Below are 10,708 nucleotides of genomic sequence, written 5' to 3'. Positions count from 1 at the left end.
TGTTTTTCTAATTTTAAATTTTTTTTTGTTATCTTTTTAATATTAGATGGATGTTAGAATTTGAGTACAAGAAAGCAAGGTGCAATCACTAAGTAAATGAATAAGTTTTACCAGATTGATAAAGCTTTAATGATTAACAAAATGAGGGAGAGTAAAGCAGACTTGAAAATATTAGCAAGCATGATTGTTTGGTTTAGCATATGTAAGAACATCTGTACAGAATTCAAAAGATTATAAGCAGATGACATATTAAAGTCCAAAGACAGTGGATACTAACAATTAATAATTGGTTGGGTTAAAAATAAACTTGACCATGCAGTAAAAAAATTATAATATAATTTATAAAATTAAATTAAGATATTATTATTATATATAATTATATATATATATATATAATTAATTTTATTCGGTTCGGTTCGGTTTATATTCGTTTTTAGAAAATTTAAAACCAAACTGTAACCATATTATTGGTTTGGTTTTTATTCGGTTTGGTTATTAAATGGTTCGGTTTTTAATGGTGCGGTTTTGTTCGGTTTTTTATGGTTTCGGTTTCGGTTTCGGTTTTTGGTTCGGTTTTGCTCATCCCTACTGGCGGCCATTAAATAAAAACCGTGAGTAGGGCGGGGTGTCAGATGTGCCGTGTTTGGTTTCATCAACTATTTTTTTTTACGGAATTAATTATTATTAGTATTTTTTTTTATCAAAGTTTCAATTTTATATAAAGTTACTTGAGGAGTATAAGTAGTTATGAAAATTCTCTGAGACTACTAGCTTAGCTTAGTCATACCAATTAAATAAATTTGTGACGAAAAATGTCTGAGACTGTGCTCCCGAGTTTGATTTTGAAGATCAAACTAGCTTACCTTACACCAGATTGTTTCAGCCAGATGTTCATATTTTTATTCTTCTCCTATCAACTTGGCCAGAGTTTGGCCTCGAAAAAGTAAACCAAGATCCTGATTCCATGGACCAACAAAGGAAGGCGTTTTTCAAAAGATTGGCTTAACAAGTTAGGGTCATGTCCCTGACATACGAATGTCAAGGCATATTATCAGCGAAAAAAATTGATAGATAGCTTAATCGTAAGTTTTTGATGTATGATCAAGGAGTGTGCTATATAGAGTTGGTAATTCGGTACACGACACGAAAACACGACACGAAAAGTTTGGGTTTGGTTTTCAATATTCGGTACACGAACACGAAAGTACACAAACACGAAAAATACACGTTACTATTAGTGTCGGGTTCGGTTTTTAATATAAGTACACGAACGACACGAAAGTACACGAAATAAATAAATAAATATAAATTAAAAAATATATTATACTTATTTATATATGTTGTTTAATCAATTTCAGTTATGTTATTTCATTTCTGTTATCTTATGCATTTATTATATGTCTAATCTATTGTTTGTCACAGAAAAATTGAAAAAAAAAATAGATTTATTGTGAAATTCGTGTACTTTCGTGTACAAATGTGTATTTCGTGTACATTTTATCCGGACTGTTCGTGGTACACGGAAGGTACACGAAATTTTTCGTGTACTTACGTGTACGGTTCGTGTTGACACGAAATAATTCGGTTCGTGTACGTGTTTCAGAACTGGTACACGAAACCGAAACAGTTTGGGTTCGGGTTTGGGTTCAAGTACACGAAAACACGAAAGTACACGACACGAAAGTACACGACACGAACGACACGAACTGTTTGCCAGGTCCAGTGCTATATTGTCATCCAGCAGAAAATTGTCTCCTCCAAAGATTTTTCTCGTCGAGCGTTTTTTTTCCCGTTAGATGTATACGGTACGTATATTCTGGGCGAGCTGCCAACAAGTCAGGCTTGTTTTGTTAAAGAAACTTTATTTGCATCCTTTTGGAGTAGTAGAAGAGAAAGTCCCATGTTACAAAGTTACTTTTTATTAACTTGTTACATTAAGATCAGATATCTTTGGGAGTAGTTATGTTTTGATGCTCTCTGCAGCGTGCAAGTATTGCATTGGGAATTTGGGCATCACCTTTGTCATACATTTACTCTTTGAATAACTTGGCTGCACTTCCTCCATTTCTTAGCATCAAGGACATGCCTAGTCTATTCTAATGTTTCATAAATATTCATGAGTCAAAAAACATCAGAGAAGAGTAGAGCAAACCTTGCGAAAAATTAGCTATGGACTATTTACGCTATTTTTTGGCCAACATTTTAGTCTTGTTTGTGACATTCTTGTCAATTGGTCATGAGCATAAAGGTCTAGTTGCTGTGCATGGCCTGGGAGTCAACTGGGGAACGCGTGCAACGCATCCATTACAACCGGAGATAGTGGTGAGGTTGATCAAGGACAATGGATTAAAGAAAGTTAAGCTTTTTGAAGCCGAGCCTTGGGTTTTGCAGGCTCTTGGAAATACTGGCATTGAGGTTATGCTTGGGATTCCTAATGACTTCTTGGCCCCTCTTGCCAGCAGTGTTCGTGTTGCAGAGGATTGGGTTTCTCAGAATGTTTCTGCATTTATCTCAAAATATGGAGTTGATATAAGGTTAGTATGATCGCCCTTTTTCAAATTCTCAGATTTATACTAATATTTGAATGTGTGGATTTCAAATGAAATCAAATTCAAATTACCAAACACGTTATTTGATCAAATCCAGGATTTCAAATGAAATCCAGGTTTCCAAACAGACCATTATGGTTGCACAGAATGTCACTCTGTGATTTCTAATTTTACATTTTCTGCATTTGTTTGTTTGTTCTAAAACTTTAGGTACGTCGCAGTGGGGAACGAACCATTTTTGAAAACGTACAAAGATTCATTTCTACAAACAACATTTCCAGCTCTGAAAAATGTTCAAGCTGCACTTATAAAGGCTGGATTAGGCCGACAAGTGAAGGTTACTGTACCGCTCAATGCTGATGTTTATGAAAGCAGCACGGACGTACCCTCAGGTGGTAATTTCCGGTCTGATATTCATGATCTCATGATATCAATAATTAAGTTCCTCAGTGATAGTGCTTCTCCGATCACTATCAATATATACCCTTTCTTGAGTCTCTATGCCGATCCACATTTCCCAGTAGATTTTGCCTTCTTCTCTGGAAATGCTGCCCCTGTTGTCGATGGTTCCATTTCATACACTAATGTATTCGATGCTAACTTTGACACTCTTGTTTGGGCACTCGAAAAGAATGGTTTTTCATCATTGCCAATTATTATTGGAGAAGTTGGATGGCCTACTGATGGTGACTCCAATGCTAACAAAAATTATGCAAGGAGATTTAACCAAGGACTATTTGACCGTATAATCAAGGGCCAGGGGACTCCTAAGCGTCCAAGTTCTCCTCCTGAAATTTATTTATTCGGACTCATAGACGAGGATGCCAAGAGCATTGATCCTGGAAATTTTGAGAGGCATTGGGGTCTTTTCAATTACGATGGATCTCTTAAATATCAGCTTAATCTTGGAAGCAATAGAGCTTTAGTCCCAGCTAAAGGTGTTCGATACTTGTCTAAGCAATGGTGTGTTATGGCTCCTCAAGCTAGTCTTTCGGATCCCACTTTAGCAGAAGGTGTTAGTTATGCTTGTAGTAATGCAGATTGTACAAGTCTTGGCTATGGATCATCTTGCGGTGCACTGGATGCTAAAAGCAATGCTTCTTATGCTTTTAACATGTATTATCAGACCAAGAATCAACAGAGAGATTCATGTAATTTCAACGGTTTGGCTGCTATTTCTACGGTGGATCCATCTCATGACACCAATTGTCGGTTTGAGATCATGATCGATGTAGGAAAGCATCCAAAGGCTCGGAACAGAACTTATACTACAGCTGGAGTTGAAAGGAACGGAAGCTTAGCCATGGCCCTTAAATTTCTTATTGGTCTGACTATTGCTTGTGTTTTTTGAACTCTTAACTAGCAATATCAGTATTTGTATATGAAATTTATTTAGATCCATCAATTTATGGATCTGACTTCTATAAGAATTCTTTTAGCATCATCATTTTTTTTCAAATATGGAGTTTGATTGGAGTTCTATTTTCTTCTGCACTGAAGATGATGACTCAGAACATTCTGCAGATTAAATATCGAAAGAAAATAAAACACTTCTATGAATATCTGAGTTTTGGTAACTTCGAATAATCCGATTGCAGAAACTTATTTCCAGATTGGTGTTATCACCATGCCAGTATCATCGGTAGCTCTGAGAAAAGGTAGCAAAAAGAAAAGAATTAAATAAAACAGACCGCATAAAAATATAATGCTGATCAATTGATTTAGTCCATATAATTCAACCTATTTGTACTGTTATGTTAGAACATAACATTGTAAACCATACATATTTTGGAGCAGTTTTCCCAGCTGCTAAATTTTAGTTCCATTCCTGGAGCTCTAAAGTTGAAGCACCATTAGGACACATATTACACACCTAGAGATCACTACTTCAATACAATAAAGCTTAGGTTTTTACAGGCTTTGAGTAGTTATTGTGAACCTCATTAACACTAAGGTAGCCCTAAGGTAATTGTCTCCAGAGCTACACCTTCAATATTACCACTTCCATCCTTAGTTTTCACTGACTCTCTCTTGTAGATATACTTGCTTGACGCCCACAGGAAAGCTCCCAGATTCAGTGCAGATATAACCAAGAGGAACCCGTAATAGTAATTGAGGTGGGAATCATTCAAATTCTTTCCGATCCAACTCTTTCCTCCATTGCTTCCTGTTACTTTATCAACCATTGTCACCAGAAAGCTATTTAAAAAGTTCCCCACCCCGATTCCACTAGTGAAGAATGTTGTCCCAAGGCTTTGCATGTCTTCAGGGGACTGATCGTAGAAGAACTCAAGCAATCCAATGGCATTAAATACATCTGCAACACCTAAGAGAACATATTGAGGCAATAGCCAAAATATATTCATTGGGACAATTTCTTGAGGCCCTAAGATGTGATGCACCTTAATAGCATCTATTCGTTTAACTTCCACTACATAAGCGATTCCAATGGCTATGATTTGTATTACGAATCCAATTCCAAGCCTTTGAAGTAGAGTTATTCCCCTTGGGTTCCCTGTTTTCTTCCGCATGAGTGGCACAAAATACCTGTCATACATCGGGACACAAACTAGCATTGAGAATGTAACAAAACTTCCAAGCGATGCTGCTGGAATTTGGATGTTCGGGCTTAAGTGTCTGTCCAGGGTGGTGCCTTGTTTAACAAAGAGAGTGTTAATTTGGGCCCAAATTGTGCTAGGAATGAGGGTCACTAGCCATATCATGATCATCCCTGCGACAAGCTTTGCTCCTTCAACTTCAGTCACAGTGCATGGTGGCCTTGACCCACTAGTTGCACTATTGTTACTGTCTCGAATTGCTGCTTTATCCAAGAATCTGCAGAACATTGTTAGCTTTTATCATATTAGACAAAATTCTTCCAAGAAATCATGCAATGTACATAAGCATATTTGTCAAACAAGCAAAGTATACTGTAGAAAGTGAAGTGATGGTTTGCAGAAATATATTATTTCTTAATGTTAACATCAGTTTCATATTTCTCATTAAGTATCTGGTTAAAGTTATTTATAAAACTTTAGTTTATAATTTGCTGAGGGAGTGCCATGCCAGGCAAATACCTCAGATTTCAGAATGTATGATATCTAAGTTTCACATATTTAAGGTGTTCAAGATGGGTGACACTTTTTATCGGATTTCAATTTTCATGTCCACAACTTTCCTTGGCCTACAATAACAACTGCAATTTAGTTGGTATGTTCGATTATTGACAAGAAGAAAATTTTACTGGGTTTTTCTGGACCAGATCAATAAGGGAAGACTGGAAGTGAAGTTGCAAGCTTGCAGCAGCTTTTACTAGGAGTAAGATTGACCATCGCTCCTCAAGGGTGTGACAAGGATTTTCTGCCCCCTAACTTTCTCTCAAGACATTAATTACTCTCTCTCTCTCTCAGAGCATCAGACTCAAGAACTGCATCACACAGAGGGTCGAGTCCAAACGCATTAGACCTTGCTTTTGTAGCCTTTGTTTTTTCGGGTACCAGTAACTATAATTATATATATTTTACATTACTCTGAGGTAGTTCATATTGGATTTTGATATTTAGATTTTAAACTGGAATGAGGAAAGTAATACTATTAGTCCCAGCTTTGATCTAAACTTCACTATTTCTTATTGTAATGCTCTCTCTTTTCTCTTTTTTAATTAATTCTAAATGTTAGAATATGATATATGTTCCTGATAAGTAACCACTAAACCCTCTTCCTAATACCTCGAGGTCTTAAGAGAACCCATAACTCAACAGTAAACGCACTTAAAAGAGCAAAATATACTAGGAATCTCCTAGCATATTATAGCAGAGACTTCTCTTCAAGTCTCGTATAGAGAGTACAGTGATGCACTCTATACGTATGCATGAACTATACTCTGTAAATGCACTGGTGGTCCGCAATAGTTCGGTTCAGATCAAAGATAAAGTGCATGGTGCACTACTGCACTATATCAGCTATTTCCCTGTGTATGAAGAAGCATAAACTGGAAGAAAGCGACTTCCAATTTTAATTTGTGAAATCTGAGGTATCTATAAAGCTATAGCAATGTAAGTGAACGGTGCACATGGGGAATATTTACCGAATTAAAGAACAGAAACCATACCTACAAGTTCTCTGGAGAAACTAGCATTTGTTTTGTTAAAAATAGCCCCTGCCCCAATTCTATTAGGGTCTTCATGGATGATGGACCGGTTACTTAACATGGTTTTAGAGGCCGGTTTAGAGAGGGGTCTCGGGTTCAAGTCCTCCCACTTGATTACTACCTTTAGCAAGCTCAGGCTTGTCTGGTCTTAAAAGGGCTGGTTACTTAACACTTGAAAACACGTAATTTTCTGTCCTAATGGGGGCTCTGCCACTAGGAGCAAGCTCAAGGACAATGGAGAATATATCCAGACAGATTTGTTTCTCCAGTAGTATCATGCAAGTTCTGGCAGTGAAAAAAGTCCCCATTCTCCTTCGTCTTTTCAACAATGTGGGCATTTACATGCAACAAGATATCTTTTAGGTTATGTACTGCATATGCATGATGTTCTTTAGCTAGTACTCTTTAATTAAGATGCATGCAGAAAATGTCGATCATCCACCTTGATCGGTTATAGGGTTATCTCATATCATGAAGATGCATTTTTTTGGATAACCCATAGCATTTAGCAATTTCTTGGATTTTGATGATTACATAAATACACAAGACATGAATTAATAAATGAAAAAAATTCGCAAGTTTATCAAATTGTAAACTAGCTCACCTGAAATTTGGAGTGTGATAGACTTGGCGTTTTCCAGTATCTATATAATGTTGAGGCTCAAATTCATGAAGCTCTGATGAATTTATTGGTAGCTCAAGCTTCCTGTTTGCAAAAGCCGAAACAGCAACTCTAAACAAATCTCCGGTAGGACTACTCGATTTTCTTACTTTGTGCCTGTACAATGGGGTTCCAGTGTAGAAAATCAAAAGTGAGATTAGGAGGCCTACAGTTGGTATGCCATAGCCTAATCCCCATCCCAAATTTTCTTGAATATAGACAAGACCAACAGTAGCCATTAAAGCTCCAACGAAAGAGCTAAACATCCACCAGTTAAAGAATGATCCCTTGAGTTTTTTTTCATAGGGGTCATAATCGTCGAACTGATCAGCACCAAATGTTGATATGTTTGGTTTTGTTCCGCCTGCACCAACTGCAATTATGTATAAAGCTGAGTAGAAGAATGCAATTTGAGAAGTGGAAGCTTTGTTGCATACTCCATTTTCGCAAGTTGGTTTCAAGTATTTTACTGAAGCTGCAATTGTCAGCAGCACCATTCCCTGCAAATCATAACAAATATATACTATAACCCAACATTATTAATATATTTATCAATATATTTATATAGCGCCTCCAGTGAGAAGCTTAAAATCAGAAACGCTAACAAATGATTCGTGTTTTATTTAGACTGGTGATATAATTGCAGACCATTTGACTTGTACAATGGTAAGTGGTGATTTGTACTAAATTTGTATCTTAAACCAAATCACAAGTGCCATCTATAAAAATCACCGACTATAAGTCCTCATCTGAGCACAGGTCTATACATAACACCGGAGAATCTTAGGTAAAACTATGTATAGTTCTCAACGTTAGGAACTAGAGGTAATTGTTTGAACTTAATTGACATATATATAGATATAGATTTGTTATAGATTACTTGCGAGTGAAATCAAGTTTCTCAGTACAAACTATTCATAATTCACCATCTGGTATTGTCATCACAGATAGAGTTACAGATCGAGTTCTTCTAATTTAGGAGGAACATATTTAAATTGTTTTTAAGGTTTTATAAGAGAGGAAAATTTTAGGTTGCTCATAAGGTTAAACAAGAGAAAATTCATGTGTGGATAACAAAATTGCCACAGAAGAATAAAAACAGAAAAAGAGATATGGGTACGACGTATATGGCCAGGATTCTCTTTGCTGAAATACAGACAGCAGATAGAGATATATCATTGTCGATCAAATGATTCCAATTATATCCATCAATTCAATAAGCATTATCAATATATGAAGCCAATTGTGACAAAGTATATGGTTACAGTACCCATCTGATAAGGTAACCTACTATATATATTTGTCACCACTCATTAAACAGGTCCTATCAGCGAATTTTTGATCAACTATTGGCCCCCAAAAGAGTAGCTGCATGAAGTGAAACATAGGCCAAACAATTATATCTGGTTTTGTTTTTTCTAGAAAATTTGTAAAAATATGACTGGATGAACAAAAATGTGATCTCTGCTTATGTAGAGATGCCCATTTTCCTTGTTAAGGAGAGGTCGAGGGTAGAACCTCAGTGGAGACTTGTTTTTAAATTTCTGCTATTGATCAATAATGCAGAAAAAACATGAATATGTATATGTATGAATATAGAAGGATAGTATATTAGATTACCACGACATAAATGAGAGATGATATTGTGAAGGTCCAGAATCGACCCAAGTAGGAATCGGCTATATAGGCTCCCAAGATTGGTGTAATCCAGACTGATCCTGACCAATTGTTCACATTTCTTACAGAAGGGACTGTCTCTTCATGAAACTGTGTTGTTAAATAAACTACTAGATTAGAAGCAACTGCATAGAAAGCCATTCTCTCAAATGCTTCGTAGCCTGCCATCATCAAATCAATTTCATGATTTGGAAATAATAAAAAGTTAAAAATACCAAGTGTAAGTTATCTCATGCAGATAGCTTTTCTTCTTTGTGAGCATACATATCAGTGAAGATGAACAAATTAAATACATAAAAATGAAAATTTATACACAGGTTCGGGATTACAATTAATTAAAATTCATTGTTACATTGCAATTAAATGTTGTACATCTTACAATGTTGTAGTTTGGACTTTGGAGTCTAATTGACAAAAAGGGAAGCTTATAAATTATCAATATGTATAAATGTCAGAATATAAATTTGCAGTTTGCAGGGATCAGAAGAGGCATGAACCCTACCTTAACATCTCAACATCTGTAAACGAGAAGTGATAGATACATGTGGAACTACAAGCAAATAAAACAAAAAATATATTTGTGGTTCATCCGCAGCTGCTTATCGAGATTGGATACCTTACTGGAATAATGTCATATAAATAATATATTTTCATATATATAATCGACCCCACATTAAAGTAAATAAGTTAAGTATCATCTTTTCTAAGAAAAGATGGAATCAGAGAAACAAATATGAAGAACCATAAGGATTGAGAACTTTTTTAAAAACTGCAGCTTATTCATCATATACCAGACTACATAAGTTCGCACAAGAGTTTCTACTGTGACCTCTAGAAATTCCGTTCCTATATGTGTAGAGAGAGTGAAAGTAATACCGACTAGAAAAGAGCAAGCTTTCCATTTTCCGGTCTTAGCAGCAAGCACAGGGCGTCCATGAAGATCAACAGTGCCATCCTGAGTGAAACTTTTGGATTCCATTGCTACCTGATTCATAAATATAATATGTGTGTTACATATATTGGAGTGACGAAAAAGGGATGAGTTGATATGAAACATCTTGAGCTTACGAATACTTATATATGGCCAAATGAGTAGCTCATCTTGCGTGGCTTACCTGAACAGCCGGTATATAGTTTTGGCCCCATCTGAAGCCAACTCATGTTTCACGGCTGCATCTAATTAGTCTTCTTCTGTAACAAAACAAGAGAGCACAAAAAATAACTTTGATGTAACAGTCAGAAAATAAATTCACCATATACATAATAACAATACAAAAAGGGGTCCGGATCCCTGACAGATGATTGTTGCAACATACCTTACCGCGCTTCTTGCAGCATATCATATATAATGTAAATTTAACAGCTTTAGCTGAAAATTCAGATTTAGTGGGTTTCTCTCTTCCTGTCCTTAAGAGACAAGGTGAATTAATTAGTCGTGTTGCATGGCATTGAGGGAATTGCATTAGTACTGTATACAGTATTGGTACTACTCCAGTGGTGTGAGGCACTTTTCAGCGCCAATTAATCCAGGGCCACACCCTTGATCTCGGAGTAGTAAGGTCCTAAACCTAGCTATATATTTGTAGAAGTGTCCTATCTACTGTTGCACCAAGGTCTCGACATATTAGGTTCTGCATTATGAATGTGATACACGAGCTCTATACATATATT

At 36.1% G+C, this 10,708-nt stretch overlaps 2 protein-coding genes across 2 annotated transcripts; one reads left to right on the top strand and one right to left on the bottom strand.

Annotated features, from left to right (window-relative positions):
• The first annotated feature begins 2,070 nt into the window (after positions 1 to 2,070).
• On the top strand, positions 2,071 to 4,031 carry LOC108198770 (glucan endo-1,3-beta-glucosidase 5). Its single transcript, XM_017366540.2, has 2 exons — positions 2,071 to 2,534; positions 2,760 to 4,031. Exons 1-2 carry the CDS (start codon positions 2,170 to 2,172, stop codon positions 3,898 to 3,900), a joined length of 1,506 nt encoding a protein of 501 aa, XP_017222029.1. The 5' UTR covers positions 2,071 to 2,169; the 3' UTR covers positions 3,901 to 4,031.
• A 194-nt stretch (positions 4,032 to 4,225) lies between these two features.
• LOC108200099 (protein NRT1/ PTR FAMILY 5.1) lies at positions 4,226 to 10,095 on the bottom strand. The gene is made up of 4 exons (XM_017368163.2): positions 9,914 to 10,095; positions 8,981 to 9,198; positions 7,304 to 7,860; positions 4,226 to 5,384 (listed from the first exon to the last, which is right to left on the bottom strand). The coding sequence occupies exons 1-4, from the start codon at positions 10,092 to 10,094 to the stop codon at positions 4,499 to 4,501; spliced, it is 1,842 nt and encodes a 613-aa protein (XP_017223652.1). The 5' UTR covers position 10,095; the 3' UTR covers positions 4,226 to 4,498.
• Between the last annotated feature and the right edge of the window lie 613 nt (positions 10,096 to 10,708).

The sequence above is a fragment of the Daucus carota genome, chromosome 8, assembly GCF_001625215.2.
Source record: "Daucus carota subsp. sativus chromosome 8, DH1 v3.0, whole genome shotgun sequence".
NCBI lineage: Eukaryota > Viridiplantae > Streptophyta > Magnoliopsida > Apiales > Apiaceae > Daucus > Daucus carota.
Note: the sequence above shows the minus strand (reverse complement) of the source record. Positions and strands in the feature narration are given on the sequence as shown.